The 19,789-nt window shown below is 48.4% G+C and overlaps 1 gene segment (V, D, J or C); it reads left to right on the top strand.

Annotated features, from left to right (window-relative positions):
- Positions 1-855: 855 nt before the first annotated feature.
- LOC123465207 lies at positions 856-19,287 on the top strand (the record flags this gene model as incomplete). The annotated part of the segment is given in 2 exon segments: positions 856-953; positions 18,986-19,287. Coding segments are annotated over 2 exon segments (348 nt in total), but the record flags the coding sequence as incomplete, so codon positions are not given.
- Positions 19,288-19,789: the final 502 nt, after the last annotated feature.

Below are 19,789 nucleotides of genomic sequence, written 5' to 3'. Positions count from 1 at the left end.
GAGGCCACAGCCGCAGGGCCACAGGGAGGCGGGGGAGCGGAGCCCTAAGGAGCTCCCAGGAGCTGTGTGTCCTCAGTCCTCAGCAGACTTGGGGTCCTCAGTGTCCACCCTCAGGGAGGAGATGCTGAGGTTCACGAGTTCCTGCAGACACTCAGTTGTGCACAGGAAAATGCAGCCCACTGGGCAAGTCAGCCATGCTGAGAAGACGAGCATTTCAGCAGAAATATCTACTTTGTCCACAAAATTAATACTGGGTTTAATTACTATGCACAAACCTCCTCTAGAGTGATTCTTGGGGTTATTTAAGCTGTTCAAGATGAAAAAATAGATAAGAAAGCAAAGTAAATATAAATGCTTTAGTAATTCTGATAGACATTAAATTGTACTCAACTCCATTTGAATTCAATGTGATTATTACATGTATAATTTTCTCTGATGTTTGTATATGGAGTAAGTAAACATCAGCTAAATAGAAAAGAAAAAAAAATAATAGTTTGTGTCTAACAAATGGCTGGTACCTGAATGTGTGGTGGGCATTTGTTGAGTATAGGTAAACAGGTTCATGGGATTAAAGTATCTTCTACAATCTGCCGTGTTCCCTGAAATAATCTTTTTCCTCTCCAGCCCTCCTTCATTATCTCATTCCTCAGCATTCTTCTTGTCAGGGGAGGGGGACCCCAGGAGGGGGCTGAGTTCTCTGAGGGCACAGGCAGCACCCCCCTCACAGGGGGAGTCCCATAGACAGGACCTCTATTCACTGCTTTCTGCTTTTTATACAGAGGTCCCTCCCGTATGCAAATATCCACTCAGGTCACAGGGTAGAAACATAGCACCAGCTCCCTTAAATTCAGCCTCCTCCTCAGGCTTGAAGAGACTTCTGGGAGTGGTGACTCTCATCTGCTCGAAGATGAACCCACTGTGGACCCTCCTCTTTGTGCTCTCAGCCCCCAGAGGTGAGTGTCTCTGGGTCAGACATGGGCACGTGGGGAAGCTGCATCTGAGCCCACGGGTCACCGTGCTTCTCTCTCTCCACAGGGGTCCTGTCCCAGGTGCAGCTGCGGGAGTCGGGCCCCAGCCTGGTGAAGCCCTCACAGACCCTCTCCCTCACCTGCACGACCTCTGGATTCTCATTGACCAGCTATGGTGTAGGCTGGGTCCGCTAGGCTCCAGGGAAGGCGCTGGAGTGGGTTGGTGGTGTAGATAATGATGGAGACACATGCTATAACCCAGCCTTGAAATCCCGGCTCAGCATCACCAGGGACACCTCCAAGAGCCAAGTCTCTCTGTCACTGAGCAGCGTGACACCTGAGGACACGGCCACATACTACTGTGCAAGAGACACAGTGAGGGGAAGTCAGTGTGAGCCCAGACAAAAACCTCCCTGCATAGGGGCCCGTGACCACCAGGGGGCTCTCAGGACTCAGTAGAGAGCTGAGCCCTGGAGCAGGTGCAGAAGAGGCGTTGGGTGTTGGGGTCCTGAGGGGGATTCTCCTCAGAGCTTCTCTTTCTTCCTACTTCCCAGGAGCTGCACCATAGACCCACTTCTGTGCCCTGATATTTCATTGTTGTGGTTTATGTCACTCTCAGACAACTGTGTATCTATATATATTTTAATTTTCCTTGAAGCAAGGATAGCTTTATGCAAACTAAAACACACACACATAATACTCAACAGCTAATTTTTTCTCCTTCATTTCTCTTCTTTCAAAGTAACTCAGTAAAACACTTGACTCTCATGTTATTTTCAAACTGTTAACAATCCTGAAAGGAAACATGAGATATTTAAACATTTTAATCTTTGTTTTGTTTTCGTACATGAGGAAGGAAGAGACCCAACCTCCTTCTTTCTGTCAAATTGCACACTTAGAATATGGAGCAAGCAGTGTCAAAGTCTCCAGTGTCAGGGGTCCCCAGGGCTGCATATGCAATGATTCTCATCATTCACAGATTCTGTACTGCAAATTCACCTACATGCTAGCTTTTATTAGTATCTTAACATAAACACTGTTACGTTGTGTCCTTATATAGACATTGACAGTTTGGCCAGTTCACTGAGTCACTCAACACTCACACATTCCAGTGAAATCAATCGGGGTGATACCAACTCGCCTCAACGTCTCGGAAGTCCACACCCATTCTGAGCTTATGTCTGGATCATTCATAAGGGGAAATGCAGAGGTTCTCAGGTGGATTTGTCCGTGGGGTCAACGTGGAGCACACCAGCATCTGTCCTCTCTCCCATCACAGTGACCGTCACTGGCACAGGGAAAGGAACCAGAAGCTGTGCTGGGCTGAGCCCTGAGGAAAGACCCAAGGAATGAGAGGACGAGGGGCTGAGCTGAGATGGGCAAGGGGCAGGAGGTGGGGGCCATCAGAACAGAGACAGGCTCAGAAAGGGGGACCTCCCTTGGGATCTGGTTCCAAGCCATCTGATAGACACATTCCTTTCTGACCAGTGATCGCCAACCATGCAAATTCAGAAGACGTCCATGAGGATCCTGAGATGACACGGGTGAGTTTGACCACAGCCTCTCTGTATTCACAGGAATGCTGCTGCTGCTAAGTCGCTTCAGTCGTGTCTGACTCTGTGTGACCCCAAAGACGACAGCCCATCAGGCTCCACCTTCCCTGGGATTCTCCAGGCAAGAACACTGGAGTGGGTTGCCATTTCCTTCTCCAATGTATGAAAGGGAAAAGTGAAAGTGAAGTCACTCAGTCTACGACTTAGCGACCCCATGGACTGCAGCCTACCAGGCTTCTCTGTCCATGGGATTTTCCAGGCAAGAGTACTGGAGTGGGGTGCCATTGACTTCTTCACAGGAATAGAGCTCCTCAACGCAAATCCCTCTTCAAGCTCCAGGGTAAAATCCACCTCTGGGCTATGGGAGCTCACCACTGTCTGCTCACACAGGATGGAGGTCTCAGTGAAGGCAGAGCTGTTGTGTAGAAGATGAGGCTTTGGGGTCTTCTCCTCTGCCTGGTGGCTGTTCCTCAAGGGGAAGGTCAGGTGCAGGCATGCATCTGTGGGGGTAATTGTGACAGCAGGTGACTGACTGGGTTTGAATCCTCTTGTCCCCGGGTGTCTTGTCCCAGGTGAAGGTGCAGGAGTCGGGCCCAGAACTGGTGAAGCCCTCGCAGATCGTCTCCCTCACATGTGCTGTCTCTGGTTGCTCCATCACGTGGTTATGGTGGGAGCTGGCTCCACCAGGCCCCAGGGAAGGGGCTAGCGTGGATGGGAAGGGGCTAGCGTGGATGGGAAGCACATACTATAATGGTGACACTTACCACAGCCCCTCCATCAAGAGCCACACCTCCATCTCCAGGGGCACGTCTAAGAACCAGTCCTCCCTGCAGCTGAGCTCTGTGACCACTGTGGACACAGCTGTGTATTATGGTGCAAGAGACACAGTGAGGGGACGGCAGTGTCAGCCCAGACACAGGCCACCCTCCAGGGGCTCCATGACCACCAGGGGGCTTGTGGGACACACCGAGCACAGGGCTGAGCCCAGGAGCAAGTGCCCTGGGCTTGGAGGGGATGCTCGGGAGAGCCTGTGCTTTCCTCTTCCTGCCCAGGAGTCCACCAGAGACCCTTGTCTGTGTCCTAACGTCTCACTGCTGTGCTTATGTCACCCTCGGCATACTGTGGGAATATGCATGTTTTTGCAGTTTTATTTCCTGTTGAAGTAAGGTGGATTTTATACATACACATTTAACACTCAAGAATTAAGGATAATTTTTTGGTTTATTTTCTTCTCCTCAAAGGATCTCAGCATACCCCTGAGGCCCGTTGCCATTTTCCTGGTGAGTCTGAATCTTGAAATCTATGAATGTTCTGAGCAGACACAGGAGATTTTCAGTTGCTACAGTTTTTGTTATTTTGTACATGTGGAAGGAGGAGACTCACTCTACTTCTTTCAGTGAAACTGCAAAAACAGGTGGAATTCTGCAGTGTCCAGTGTTATAGGTGCTAACACAGAGAGCCCCAATACTGCATATACAGACATCCTCGTTATTCAGATTCTGCATTTGCAAGTTCACCTACTTTCATCTATTATTAGCATCATAAAACATATACCATCGTTTCACGGTCATTAATGGTCATTTACAATGTGGACTGCCTTTAAATCATCCAACACACGCATGTTTCTACTTGAGGGCAGTCAAGCCCATTCCCTCATGTTTCATCCAGTCATGTAAATCAGTCTCCTTCGTGTTCAGCTTACTGACATATTTTCACATTTTGTGCTCCTTAGTTTACCGTTTCCATCTTTAAAATAACCCCGTGTGTAGTCCTCATGCACAGGCTAGTGTCTCTAAGCACCCATTGCTGCAAGCTAACTTTAAATAGAAAATATCTCTCTCAGAAAGTTTCATTCAGGCAACAATGGTACTTCTGGGCATGTGAGCTTGATATTGATGCCTCAAAATAAATACTATTTTTTTAGATGGGTTTCACATCTCAATTTTTGTTATTTGAGGTAGCCTTGGAGTCTTGGTTCAGTTACAGATACAGATGCTAAAATGGAGTTTTATGGACAAGAACGAGATTGACTGGACGGAAAATGACCATGAGGAAACTTCAAGTTCAGGGGATCCTGGCTAGACTGTCTCCCAAGAATTCTTGATCAATAGACATCAGCAAGATCAGAATCACCTGGGAGACAGCAGGTTTAATGAAATGACTCCAACATTGAGAGTGACCAGAGGTAAAGGGGAAGCGTGCTCACTAGTCTGACTTAGGTGTCTTGATAAAACTAGGAAAGTGTGGACACAGAAAGCCACAGGTCAAGACCTCACTGAGAAACAAATTTCAGGAAGCCAGAGAACAATGTGGTCAAGGCGTCCTTGTCACCTTAGGATTCAGCATTCTTATCTTCATTGACCTAGTCCACTGAAAGTCAGCTTTAATCCAAAGGAATATGAAATCTGTCTGGTCCTTCGCCATCCTGCTGGCATCTCTGAGCTGTGAGCATCCCCCGGGTCTGAGGAAGGTGGAGTGATGTAGTGACCTCTGTGAAGAGGTCTCATGCTTTCTCCTTCCCAGGTGTCCTGTGCCAGGTGCTGGGGCGGGAGTCGAACCAGGACTATTGGAGGCCCTCTCCTCACCTGGTCTGTCTGTGGATTCTGCATCACACAGAGTGCTGACTGCTGGGACTGGAGCCCTCGCTCTTAAGAGTCAGAGCTGCAGTGATGGGGTGCTTTGGTCCTGGGAACAGCGCAGCATAGAGCATGTCTCTCCAGAAACCACTCTCCATCCAGAGACATGTCCATCTAGCTCCACGAGGACCTAGGACACAACCCTGTGTTGCTGTCCCAGGAGGTCCAGGGAGAACTCAGACCCAACCCACGTAACACTGCCTACAGGGCTGCTCCAAGCACCAGGGGACACCCGCGCCATCAGGAAACAAGAGGACACTTTTCAAGGCAGGAGAGAAAATGTCACGATGAGGTTTTCTCTCAGAAGCTGGGGTCTCTCCACTGGAACATTCCCTCCCCTGAAAGCTCCTTCCACTGTCACTCCAGAGAGCTATCCTGTTTCTGAACCTGGGATGCGATGTCATGGAGTCAGGCTGGTCTGTCTTTCCCCATCTGTCTTAGGACACCCTGCACAAAAATATTTTTTCAGGGGATGTATTAGGTCACTACTTTCTGTTATTTGCTCTCAACTTTTTAATCATTAATTCTTCTACTTAACTTCGAGTCTGCTTTCACCTTCAGATGGATTTCCAAATCCTCTCAGGCTGAAATTCTACCCAGCTCTGTTAGACTCTGTGTCTTTCATTTGAGTAGTGAGTAGTATTTGCAGTTGACAATTGATGTCATAGAGCACTGGAGTGACTTTTTCCCCAGAGGACACTTGAAAATGTCTGGACACCAGTTAGGCTGTATTGTAAGGGGTGAATTGTAGATCGCTAGTTCTGCATTTGGTAGACAGATAAATAATAGATGAAATAGAAATGAAGATAAAAGGAAACAATGCAAACAATTGTATCCTAACAATATGGTTCAGTACAGTCCCTTGGTCCTGTCCGACTCTTTGCGACCTCATGAATAACAACATGCCTCGCCTCCCTGTTCTTCACCAACTCCAGGAGATTACTCAAACTCATGTCCATCGAGTCAGTGATGCCATCTAGCCATCTCATCCTCTGTCGTCCCCTTCTCCTCCTGTCCCCAAGCCCTCCCAGCATCACAGATTTTCCAATGAGCCAACTCTTCGCATGAGGTGGCCAAAGTATTGGAGTTTCAGCTTCAGCATCAGTCCTTCCGATGAACACCCAGGACTGATCTCCTTTAGAATGGACTGGATGGATCTCCTCACTGTCCAAGGGACTCTCAAGAGTCTTCTCCAACACCAGAGTTCAAAGGATCAATTCTTCAGCGCTCACCGTTTTTCATAGTCCAACTCTCACATCAATACATGACCACTGGAAACACCATAGCCTTGACTACACGGACATTTGTTGGCAAAGTAATGTCTCTGCTTTTTAATAGGCTATCTAGGTTGGTCATAACTTTAAATAACCATAAAATTTATCTCTAAATTCAGTGAGTAGTAAAAGCTCAGAAGTGCAAAGGTGATACGTGAATGTACTTGAAGATATTTGTAAAAACATAAATATTCAAATAATTGGTAAATACTTTTCTAGCCCACTCCTCAGTCATGTGGTGATTCTCTGTTTTCTGTCTATGAAATCATCACATACATTACCAGTTGGCTGCCATTTCCATTCCTTCCAGCTAGTGGATGAGCGACCTTAATTTTACATCATCCCCAGCATTTGCTCGCTTTAGTATTTTGTACTTTAGCTCCTTTAAATGTGTGTAACAGTATCTCATCCTCGTGTTATTTCATGCTTCCTAAGTGGTCAAACAGGAGATGACAAGAGTGAACATCGACATTTTGGAATCAGCCAACTAAGATGGACTGGAATGGGTGGATTTAACTCAGATGAACATTATATCTACTACTGCAGGCAAGAATCCCTCAGGAGAAATGGAGAAGCCATCACAGTCAACAAAAGAGTCTGAAATGCAGAACTTGGATGCAGTGTCAAAAATGACAGAGTGATCTCTGTTCGTTTCCAAGACAAACCATTCAGTATCATGGTAATCCAAGTCTATGCCCTGACCAGAAATGCTGAAGAAGCTAAAGTTCAATGATCTATGAAGACCTACAGGGTCTTCTAGAATTAGCATCCAAAGACGGTGTCCTTTTCATTACAGGGGACTGGAATGCATACGTAGGAATTCAAGAAATACCTGGAGTAACAGGCAAATTTGGCCTTGGAGTACAGAATGAAGCTGGGCAAAGGCTAATAGAGTTCTGCCAAGAGAATGCACTGGCCATAGCAAACACCCTCTTCCAACAACTTAAGAGAAGACTTTACACATGGACGTCACCTGATGGCCAACACCGAAATCAGATTGATTCTATTCTTTGCAGCCATAGATGGAGAAGTTCTATACAGTCAGCAAAAACAAGACCAGGAGCTGACTGTGGCTCAGATCATGAACTCCTTAATGGCAAATTCAGACTTAAATTGAATAAACTAGGGAAAACCACTAGACCATTCAGGTATGACCTAAATCAAATCCTGTACGATTATACCCTGGAAGTGAGAAATAGATATAAGGGACTAGATCTGATAGAGTGCCTGATGACCAATGGAAGGAGGTTTCTGACAATGTAGAGGACAAGGGAGCAAAAACCATCCCAAAGGAATATTAATGCAAAAAAGCAAAATGGCTGCTGAGAAGGCCTTACAAATAGCTGTTAAAAGAAGAGATGGGAAAAGCAAAGGAGAAAAGGAAAGATATACCCATTTGAATGCAGAGTTTCAAAGAATAGCAAGGAGAGATAAGAAAATTTGGAAAATTTTGGAAAATTCAGCAGGGGCCACAGGACTGGAAAAGTCCGTTTTCATGGCAATCCCTAAGAAAGGCAATGCCAAAGACTGCTCAAACTACGGCACAAATGCATTCATCTCAAACACTAGCAAAGTAATGCTCAAAATTCTCCAAGTAGGCTTGAACAATATGTGAGCTGAGAACTTTCAGATCTTCAAGTTGGTTTTAGAAAAGTCAGAGCAACCAAAGATCAAATTGCCAACATCTGCTGGATCATCGAAAAAGCAAGAGAGTTCCAGAATAACATCTATTTCTGCTTTACTGAATATGCCAAAGATTTTAATTGTGTGGATCACAATAAATGGTGGAAAATTCTGAAAGAGATGGCAATACCAGACCCCCTGACCTGCCTCTTGAGAAATCTGTATGCAGGTCAGAAAGAAACAGTTAGAACTGTATGGAACAGAGTGGTTCCAAATAGGAAAAGGAGTATGTCAAGGCTGTATATTGTCACCCTGCTTATGTAACTTATATACAGAGGACATCATGAGAAACGCTTGGCTGGATAAAGCACAACCTGGAATCAAGATTGCCAGGAGAAATATGGATAACCTCAGCTATGCAGATGACACCACCCTTATGGCAGAAAGTGAAGAAGAACTAAAAAGCCTCTTGATGAAAGTGAAAGAGGAGAGTGAAAAAGTTGGCTTAAAACTCAACATCAGAAAACTAAGGTCATGGCATACGGTCCCATCACTTCATGGCAAATAGATGGGGAAACAGTGGAAACACTGAGATACTTTATTTTGGGGGGCTCCAAAATCACTGCAGATGGTGACTGCATCCATGAAATAAAAAGACACTTACTCCTTGGAAGAAAAGTTATGACCAGTCTAGACACCATATTGAAAAGCAGAGACATTACTTTGCCAACTAGGTTCGTCTAGTCAAGGCTATGGTGTTTCCAGCAGTCATGTATGGATGTGAGAGTTGAACTTCAAAGAAATCTGAGGCCTGAAGAAATGATGCTTTTGAACTGTGGCATTGGAGAAGACTCTTGAGAGTCTCTTGACCTGCAAGGGGATCCACCCAGTCCATCCTAAAAGAAATCAATCCTGAATATTCATGGGAAGGACTGAAGTTGAAGCTGAAACTCCAATACTTTGGCCACCTGATGCTAAGAGCTGACTCATTTGAAGAGACCCTGAGGCTGGGAAAGATTGAAGGCCAGAGGAGAAGAGGACGACAGAGGATGAGACGGTTGGATGGCATCACTCACTCCATGCACTTGAGTTTGGTAAACTCCAGGAGTTGGTGATGTGACGTTGGTGATGCCAGGGAGGCCTGGCGTGCTGTGGTCCGTGGGGTCGCAAAGAGTCAGACACGACTGAGTGACTGACTGAACTCAAATAGTCAGATGATAAAACAATATCTATATGAAAAGACAGGGCCATCCTATACTGTGTCTTCAGTCCTCTTCCTGGATGCAGTGATTTCAATGTAGCTCATAAACCACGTGCTCCCCTAACTAAATTCAAATACTGAGTGAGCTGAAGGAAAGAGACTTCACAGGGACCCAGAAAGATCACGGGGATGGTGATCACACTCCATCCCCACTTACAAGGACAGGGCTGGTCCACATGGAAACTCCTCCTCATGCTCCAGGGTACAATCCACCCCTGGGTGAGGGAGCTCACATCCTTCCTCCCACAGGGCTGAGGTGTCAGGAAAGGCAGGGTGGTGGTGTAGAAGACAGGGGTGTGGGGTCTTCTCCTCTGCCTGGTGACAGCTCCCCAAGGTGAGGGTCTCAGGTGCAGATATGGGACTGTGGGGATCGTTGTGACTGCAGGTCGCTGACAGGGACTGATTCTCCTTCCCAGGTATCCAGTCCCAGAAGCACTGAAGCAGTCGGACCAGAACTGGTGAGCCCTCACTGACCCTGTCCTCACGCGTGCTGTCTCTGCTTACTCCATCCTATTGTTATTGTGGGAACTGGATATCCCAGGCCGCAGGGAAGGGGCTAGAGCAGATGGCATGCATAAACTACGACGGTGACACTGACCACAGCCCCTCCATCAGGAGCCACGCCTCCATCTCAGAGACATCCAAGATCAGTTCTCCTGCAGCTGAGCTCTGTGACCACTGAGGACACGGCCGTGTGTTGCTGTGCAAGAGACACAGTGAGGGGAAGGCAGTGTGAACCCAGACACCAGCCACCCTCCGTGGGCTCCATGACCACCAGCAGGTGCTGGGCATTCACAATTGTGTGTTGCAGGAGCAGGTGCAGAAGGTCATTGACAGCTGGCCTCCTGTTGGGAGGCTTCCTCTCCTTGTAGCAGTTTTTCTGGGGAACTTCTCTGCATTCATGACTCTTAGGTACCTCCTCAGACTCTGAGGCAGATTGGTGGTTGGGATAGGGGATTATATCCTCACTGCATGAAAGGCACAGTCTCTAGGGTTGCTTCCTCTTGTCACTTAGGCCCATTCTCTGGACATTTGGTGTAAGCTCACTAAGTCCACAAGAGAGGCTCTGTGTGACTCGGCAGTGCTGCTCAGCACAGCAGGGCCAGTGAATGAGCTAGCCAGCGGTCAGCAGTGTAAGTGCAGCTGGACTCAGACAACAGAGGTGTATAAACCCAGCGCCAGGGAAGAACCCCCCTTGGTGATGCTAACTGAACTGACATCTCACTCACAGCATCAGCCATAGTTCTCTCCATGGAGACGCAGCGGGACCTCCACACCAGCCTGAGATAGAAGCTGAGTCTGCTGACACCAGGCACAGACGCAGGAAGATGAAAAGTTTGTGTCGTCTGTATTCCTGAATCTACGTTTGTGGTGTCCTCACACTCACCTTCTACATCAACCTGGGGTGGGGTCCCAATGAATGTCCATGGAGAGAACTATGAATAATGGTCTGAGTGTGGTGCAGCTCTTTGAGCACCACTGAGCGGCATTCCTCCCTTCACTAATTGACAGGCTCTAGTAGGTGTAGCAGCTTCTGTCCTTTGGGTGGTTTTACAGCAGATAGAGGACACATAGTAAAGGGAAGCTTTTACTTTAAAACAATGCCTACTTGATATCCTCAGCTTTCTTGTCCAGCTATGAGCCACGAGAAGTATATGTGAGGACAAGTCTTTCAACGAGAGAGTACAATACATCTTAGGAATATAAAGAATATTCCCTGATGAATAAAGAAGCCATTGTGAGCACTGTCCTGGTGTTCAGCCATCCCTCATGACTGTCTCATGGAACAAAAACAACCTTTAGCTCATGGAACATGGTGATTTTAAATCACTTTTGTCCTAATATATGCATGCTGGTCGTTCCAGTCATGTTAGACTCTTTACCACCCAATGGACTGTAGCCCATTAGGCTCCTCTGTCCATGAAATTTTCCAAGTAAGAATACTGGAGGAAGTTACCATGCTCTCCTCCAGGGCATCTTCCTGACCCAGGGATCGATCCTGTCTCTTACATCTGCTTATAGGGAGGCGGGTTCCTTTTCACTAGCTCCATCTTTCGATCATTATGTGAGTCTCATTCAGCAGAAATCACACAAAGAGAAGTGAATAGAGTAAACAATGAAAAAGCAAATGTTGCTCACTTGTATCCAACTCTTTGTGACCCCCCAGACTATACAGTCCATGGAATTTTCCAAGGAAGAATACCTGAGTGAGTAGCATTTCCCTTCTTCAGGGCATCTTCCCAACTCAGGGATCAAACCCAGGTATCCCAAAATGCAGGCAGATTCTTCACCAGCTGAGCCACAAGGGAAGCCCAAGTATACTGGGGTGGGTAGTCGATCACTTCTCCAACAGACTTCCAGTCCCAGGAGTCGAATCCTATACTGTAGGATGATTCTTTACCAACTGAGCTAACAGTTCAGCTAACTAATGGCTGACTTTTCACAACCCCATGCACTGCAGCATGCCAGACTTCCCTGTCCATCTCCAACTCCCAGAACTTGCTCAAGCTTATGTCCATCCAGTCCTTGATGCCATCCAACCATCTCATCCTCTGTCATCCCCTTTTCCTCCAGTTTTCAATCTTTCCCATCATCAGGGTCTTTTCCAATGAGTCTGTTCTTCAAATCAGGTGGCCAAAGTATTGGCGCTTCAGCTTCAGCATCAGTCGTTCCAATGAATATTCAGGACTGATCTCCTTTAGGATAGACTGGTTTGATCTTCTTGCAGGCCAAAGACTCTCAACAGTCTTGTCCAATACCACCGGTCAAAAGCATCAATACTTCATCACTCAGCTTTCTTTATGGTCCAAATCTCGTATCCATACATGACTACTGGAAAATCCGTAGCTTTACAAGACAGACTTTGGCCAGCAAATAAAGTCTCCCCTTTTTAATGCGCTGTCTAGGTTGGTCAAAGCTTTTCTTCCAAGGAGCATGCTATCAGGGAAGCTTGAACTGAATCGCGGAAGCCCAAACAATGAGAAAAATCACAAGCCAATGAAACAAGGAGCCCAGATGCGGGTGGTCCCAGATTTGGTGAAGTCAGCAGTTCATGTACCTGGAGAGAATGAACAACCTTCCACATGGCACACCCACATGTCAACCCCTCCCCCAGGGGACCCCCCTCATGTACGGATGTGATGACTGCATTCCCTGGTTACATGGGGACATGGAAAGGGGCTGGGAGAAGGGGGACAGCTCTATCAAATTACCTAAGGAATCACAGAGAGGCACTTTATCCTGCCTTCTGACTACAACTGGGCCACCAGGGACATAAATCTCCTCACCGTGGTGCTTTCTGAATTCCAGATTCTTGGAAGAGCTTTGGAATCTGAGCCTAAAATAAATGCCCTGCTGAGTCCTTCATCCCTGTCTCTCTATGTTGGTCAAGTCTGTCCAGGCTCCTCTGACTCTTAGTGACATTGGATTTCTCCTTCGACTCCCAGGTCAAGGACAACCTCAGCTGGTACCTGCTGGTTCCTGCATCAAGAGGTAGTGTGTGTGGAAAACGTGATTTCCATCATTAAGGCAAGGAAATTCTCAACACCAAAACTTTCCCTGCACCTAACAGAGTCCTAACATTGTAGGGGAATCCCCCAGCACAAAACCAGAGAGCTGGGCAATCCACAGTCCAGGTGAGATCTGCCCATGGAAGCGAAGCTTCAGGAGGAGCACCTTCAGGGTAATTACTACCAGTTCCTGTAGGACCAGCAATAACCACTGTGAGGATAAGAGATCCTGGGGTCGCAGTCCATGGTTTTTGGGATATAACTCCAGAAACATCCAGATCTTCAAGGTGAGTGTTCACATTTATCCCTTCAGGACACCTGACGAAAGAGGGGAAGGCAAACCCTGAGAAATGTTAACACCTAACCAGAAGGTTAATCAGGCAGACCCTCCATAGAAGAGCTCTTCGCCCAGCTTCTCCTAGGAGGCGAACAGCAATTCTTGTCTACTTCAGACCTATGGAGGGGTCATATCTCATGGCTAAGCGAAGGGAATGGACCAGGGCACTACAGCCCAGGAGGGAGTATTATGCGGACGGGCCAATACTGAAAACCCTGGCAACGCTCAGAGCTCAGCCCCAGATCCCCTGAGTCATGGGTATTCAACCTCAACAATGCAGGTAGCCCCTACCCACATGTGACCTCCAAGGACCTGGCAGAGCTATGATATGCAGCCTCTTTGAGGAGGGGAGCTAGTGTGCAGACACCACAGCCAGCCACCATTCAGGAGGCAGGGCGCTGAGGTCTGGTACCCACGGCTTGAGACCAGGCTTGGAGCCCTCACTACTGGCTTCAGACCCGCTCTCTCCTGCCTGATCGACATGGCCAGTATCCCTCTCCTGCTCTTGGGTATCTGACGATCTCAGGAATATTTATGAAGGTTCCTTCAGAGCCTCAGAACAGGGGGAAGCAGGTTTGTCACAGGGTCCTGCTGGAGGACACGTGGCTGATTAGGCAGTGGGTCTGTCTCCCCAATGACCTCAGGTCCTGAAGTCCTCGGGCAGGTGGTCAGGAGGGATGGTGAGAAGCAGGATGGAGTCTGAGGATGGATGCACCCCGAGGCCATCCTGCTGAAGAGATGTCCTTCCAGGGGACACGCACACGGCTAACCTCACTTCTCTGTAGGGTGCTGTTGTGGCAGCCCTCTCCAGTGTTCCTGCCCGGAGAATCCCATGGATGGAGGAGTCTGGTGGGCTACAGTCCGTGGGGTCTCAAAGGGTCAGACACGACTGAAGTGACTGAGCATGCTCACCGCCCCATTCCCTGGGTGAGCACTCCCTCAGGGCAGCCTCCCCTGAGTCAGCTGAGAAGGCCTCTGCCTCATCCTCCTGCAGCGTCTCAGGTGTCTCCTCACAGGTGTGGGCACTAGGAGCCCCTCAGGTGTTTGTGCTGTGAGATGTCAGGGGCGACTGCACTGGTTTCCTACAAGGGGGTCATCTGGAACTTCTTGTGGGGCCCCTGAAGGGTCCAGGTGCTGCAAGAACAGGTGAGCCCAGGAGTGAATGGTAGGTGGAGTGGGCATCGAGCCCCGTGCTTCTGCGTGCAGCTATCCTGTGACATGATGTTAGCCCACGGGGGGCTCCAGGAGGCCAAGGGACCCCACGTCCTCGAGAGCCTCTGGACTCACTGTGAGTGTCAACTGCATCAGTGCCCCTGCAGCCCCAGGGAGGCAACGTCCAGGTGTTCTCACAAACTCCTTCCTTGGGGTCTCTCTACAGAGTGTGCGCATTTATTGAGGCTATTTCTGCTGCTGCTGCTGCTAAGTCGCTTCAGTCGTGTCCATCTCTGTGCAATCCCAGAGACGGCAGCCCACCAGGATGCCCCATCCCTGGGATTCTCCAGGCAAGAACACTGGTGTGGATTGCCATTTCCTTCTCCAAAGGCTATTTCTAGAGATCATTAAAACAACATGCTGTCTCTAGAAGAATACTCTGAAGGTAGAACACAGCCACTTAATACCAGGCCAGAAACACTGCTAAGACTGCCCTGTGAGCCCAGGCAGGGGGTGCCCAGGACCCCAGTGCAGGCTGCTGCCCAGGAACATGTGAGGAGGGGGCCAGGGAGTCTCAGAGATGGAGTCTTCTCTTTTCACTGAAAATAATAACTAGCAGGACAAGGACTGGTGACGTTTAATATTGGGGCCTGTTGGGATTACACAGCACAGAGAGTCCATGAGAATTATGTGAGGATATGTCTGATTCTGTGTATGAGTGTGTGAATGTGTGTGAGTGTGTATGTGAGCATGCCAGTCTGGATGTGTGTGCATGTTTGTGTGTGTGTCAGTGTGTATATGAGTGTGTGAATGTGTTTGAGTCTATGTGCGAGTGTGGATGTGTGTGCATGTTTGTGTGTGTGATGTGTGCATGAGTGTTTGTGTATGTGTGTATATTTGTGAGTGTGAATGTGTGCATGTGTTTGCTTGTGTTTGTGTGTGTGTGTGTGAGAGTTAGCATGTCTCTGTGTGACAGGTGTGTGTGTTTCTGTGGTGATAGGTGTCTGTGCATGTGTAGGCATGTGTGTGTTTGACAGGTGTGTGTGTGACTGTGTGCGTATGTAACATGTATGTGAGTGTGAGACAGGTGTGTGTGTGTCACAGGTGTGTGTGTTTGAAGGTGTGTGTGACAGGTGTGTGTAGCAGGTGTGTGTGTGTGTACAGGTGTGTGGATGACTGTGTGTGTCTGTATGTCTGTGTGACAGGTGTGTTGTGTGTGACAGGTATATGTCTGTGGCATGTGTGTGTGGGTAACAGGTGTGTGTGTGAAGGGGTGTGTGTGTGTGACAGAAGTGTGGTCTACCAAGTATGTCTGTGTGTGACAGGTGCATGTTTGACAGGAGTGTGTGTCTGTAAAGGTGCGTGTATGTGTGACAGATGTGTGTGTGACTGTGTGTCTGTATGTTTCTGTGACATTCGTGTGTGTGTAACAGGTCTGTGTGTGTGTAACAGATGTGTCTGTGTGTAAGACAGGTGTGTGTGTTAAGGGGTGTGTGTATGTGTGTGTGTGACAGGTGTGTCTGTATATGTGAGGGGTGAGTGTGCACCAGGTGTGTGTGTGTGTACCAGGTGTGTGTGTGTGACAGGTGTGTGTGTGTGTGACATGTGTGTGTGTGTAACAAGTATGGGTTTGTGTGACAGGTGTATGGTGTAACAAGTATCTGTTTTATAACACGTGTGTGTGTGTGAGACAGGTGTGTGCATGTCACAGGTGTCTGTGTGTGTGTGAAGGTGTGTGTGTGTACCAGGTATGTGGGTGTGACAGGTGTGTGTGTGTGTGTGAAGTGGAGTGTGTGTGACAGGTGTGTGTGTGTGCCAGTTTTGTTTCTGAAGGGGTGAGTGTGTGTGACAGATGTGTGTGTGTGACAGCTGTGTCTGTGTGTGTGAAGAGGTGTGTGTGACAGGATGTGAGTGTGAAAGGGGTGTGTGTGACAAGTATATGGGTGTGTGACAGGTGTGTGCATGTGTGACACGTGTGTGTGTGTGAGGTGTGTTGTGTGTGTGTGTGTGTCTGTATGCCTGTATGTATGTGTGTGTATGACAGGAGTATGTGTGTGTGTGACAGCTGTGTGTGTTTGTGTGTGACAGGTGTGTGTCTGTAACAGGTGTGTGTGTGAGACTGGTGTCAGTGTGTCTGTGACATGTTTGTGTGTGTGTGTGTAAAGGGGTGTGTGTGTGACAGGAGTGTGTGTGTGTGGAAGGTGTGTTGTGTGTGTGAGTGTGTGTGTCTCTATGTCTATGCAACAGGTATGTGTGTGTGTGACAGGAGGGTGTGTGCTGTAACAGCTGTGTGTGTTTGTGTGTGTAACAGGGGTGTGTTTGTGTATGTGACAGCTGTGTGTGTGTGAGACAGGCGTCTGTGTGTCTGTGACATGTTTGTGTGTGTGTAAAGGGGTGTGTGTGTGACAGCTATGTGTAAAAAGTATGTGTGTGTGTGACAGGTATGTGTGTGTGTGACAGGTGTTTTGGGTGTGTGATTGTGTCTGTCTGTATGTGTGTGTGACTGGTGTGTTTGTGTGACAGGTGTGTGTGTGTAACAGGTGTGTGTGTGTGTGTACCCCATGGACTGTGGCGTGCCAGTCTTCTTTGTCCTTTCTAGGCAAGAAACCTGGAGTGAGTTGCCTTTAATATTCCAGGGAATCTCACACACGGGGAGTCAACCCAGGTCTCCTACATTGCAAGTGGATTCTTTACCACAAGAGGCAAAATTCTCATTATCCACAGAACACTGTAGATAGAAAACCTAAAGACTCCACACAAAGCTACGAGACCACACTCATCCAGAGAGCACTGAACTCAACAGGTCAGAGTGGGTGCCAGCATCAAATTGCTCATGGCTTAGGAGTTGTTGGGGATTCTCTGGATCCCAATTCTGATGCCATAAACGAAACCCCATAGAAACCAACTGGTAGTGGAATTGGGGATGTGGTCTGCGGCCTTCCAGTCGCATGAGATGAGAAGCATATTTGGGTTTTACAGGTGGTCCAGTGGGATCACAAAATCAGCGAAAGTGCAGGAGAGAGGAAAGCCTGTTAGGAGATGCACCAGAGGACTCCACTGGCTTGATGATGGACGAAGGTGTTGAGCCAAGGGATGAGGACACACCTAGAAGCTCAGTGACCTGGATGCCAGACGCCCACAGTTCCAGGGTCACCCTCAGGAGTCTTGACCATGTTGCATAGCATCGGGCACAAGTGACCCCACAAGCTCTGAGGCAGAGTGAGGTGGGGCCTCTCCCCGGAGCTGATTCAGGTCTCGGAAAACTGGATCTGGCACAGAAAACATGCTGGTGCAGAACTGCTGTGACCAAAACCAGACCAGGAAGGGCTTTGCATAGACAGTAGGTTCTAACTCAGTCAGTGTACAGGTGAGATCCCTGTGCCGAGGAAGAACTGACCTGCACCAGACCCGAAGGGGTGTCGTCTCAGGGCAGGAGAAGACCAGGGTCCCATGGACAGGGCGTCCGTCAGAGTGGGGACACACACTGGTCACTTCTGGCTCCAGGAGGGATAAACCCACTGATGACATGTTGACAGCACTCCCCACCCCGGGCAAACCCGCTGCCAAGTCCACACGTGCTGTGACTGTCGTCAGCCCCAGGCTACATCCTCACACACAGAAGTGCAGGAGTGAGGCCACAGCCGCAGGGCCACAGGGAGGCGGGGGAGCGGAGCCCTAAGGAGCTCCCAGGAGCTGTGTGTCCTCAGTCCTCAGCAGACTTGGGGTCCTCAGTGTCCAGTGGCCTCAGGGAGGAGATGCTGAGGTTCACGAGTTCCTGCAGACACTCAGTTGTGCACAGGAAAATGCAGCCCACGGGGCAAGTCAGCCGTGCTAGGAAGACGAGCATCTCAGCACAAATGTCTACTTTGTCCACAAAATTAATACTGTGTTTAATTACTATGAACAAACCACCTCTAGAGTGATTCTTGAGGTTATATAAGCTGTTCAAGAGGAAAAAATAGATAAGAAAGCAAAGGAAAATATAAATGCTTTAGTACTTCTGATAGACATTAAATTGTACTCAACTCCATTTGAACTCAATGTGATTATTACTTGTATATTTTCCTCTGATGTTTGTATATGGAGTAAGTAAACATCAGCTAATCAGAAAAGAAAAAAAAATAAGAGTTTGTGTCTAACAAATGGCTGGTACCTGAATGTGTGGTGGGCATTTGTTGAGTAACAGTAAACACATTCATGGGATTAAAGTCTCTTCCCCAAATCTGCCATGTTCCCTGAAAGCATTTTGATTCCTGACCAGCCCTCCTTCATCATTTCATTCCTCAACAGTCTTCCTGGTATAGGGAGGGGGATCCCAGGAGGGGCTGAGTTCTCTGAGCACACATTCAGCAACCCCCTCACAGGGGGAGCCCAATAGACAGGACCTCTATTCACTGCTTTCTGCTTTTTATACAGAGGTCCCTCCTGTATGCAAATATCCACTCAGGTCACAGGGTAGAAACACAGCACCAGCTCCCTTAAATTCAGCCTCCTCCTCAGGCTTGAAGAGACTTGCGGGAGTGGTGACTCTCATCTGCTTGAAGATGAACCCACTGTGGACCCTCCTCTTTGTGCTCTCAGCCCCCAGAGGTGAGTGTCTCTGGGTCAGACATGGGCACGTGGGGAAGCTGCATCTGAGCCCACGGGTCACCGTGCTTCTCTCTCTCCACAGGGGTCCTGTCCCAGGTGCAGCTGAAGGAGTCGGGCCCCAGCCTGGTGAAGCCCTCACAGACCCTCTCCCTCACCTGCACGGTCTCTGGATTCTCATTGAGCAGCTATGCTGTAGGCTGGGTCCGCCAGGCTCCAGGGAAGGCACTGGAGTGGCTCGGTGGTATAAGCAGTGGTGGAAGCACAGGCTACAACCCAGCCCTGAAATCCCGGCTCAGCATCACCAAGGACAACTCCAAGAGCCAAGTCTCTCTGTCACTGAGCAGCGTGACAACTGAGGACACGGCCACATACTACTGTGCAAGAGACACAGTGAGGGGAAGTCAGTGTGAGCCCAGACAAAAACCTCCCTGCATAGGGGCCCGTGACCACCAGGGGGCGCTCAGGACTCAGTACAGAGCTGAGCCCTGGAGCAGGTGCAGAAGAGGCGTTGGGCGGTGGGGGCCTGGGGGGGATTCTCCTCAGAGCTTCTCTTTCTTCCTCCTGCCTAGGAGCCGCACCTCAGACCCTCTTCTGTGTCCTGCTATTTCATTGTTGTGGTTTATGTCACTCTCAGACAACTGTGTGTGTATATATGTTTTAATTTTTCCTTGAAGCAGGATAGCTTTATGCAAACACACAAACACACACATATAATACTAAACAGCTAAAATTTTTCACCTTCATTTCTCTTCTTTAAAAGGAACTCAGTAAAACACTTGACTCTCATGTTATTTTCAAACTGTTAACTATCCTGAAGGAAACAGGAGATATTTAAACACTTTTAATCTTCGTTTTGTTTTTGTCCATGAAGGAGGAAGAGACTCAA

Source organism: Bubalus bubalis, chromosome 20, assembly GCF_019923935.1.
Source record: "Bubalus bubalis isolate 160015118507 breed Murrah chromosome 20, NDDB_SH_1, whole genome shotgun sequence".
In the NCBI taxonomy this organism is placed as follows: domain Eukaryota; kingdom Metazoa; phylum Chordata; class Mammalia; order Artiodactyla; family Bovidae; genus Bubalus; species Bubalus bubalis.
Note: the sequence above shows the minus strand (reverse complement) of the source record. Positions and strands in the feature narration are given on the sequence as shown.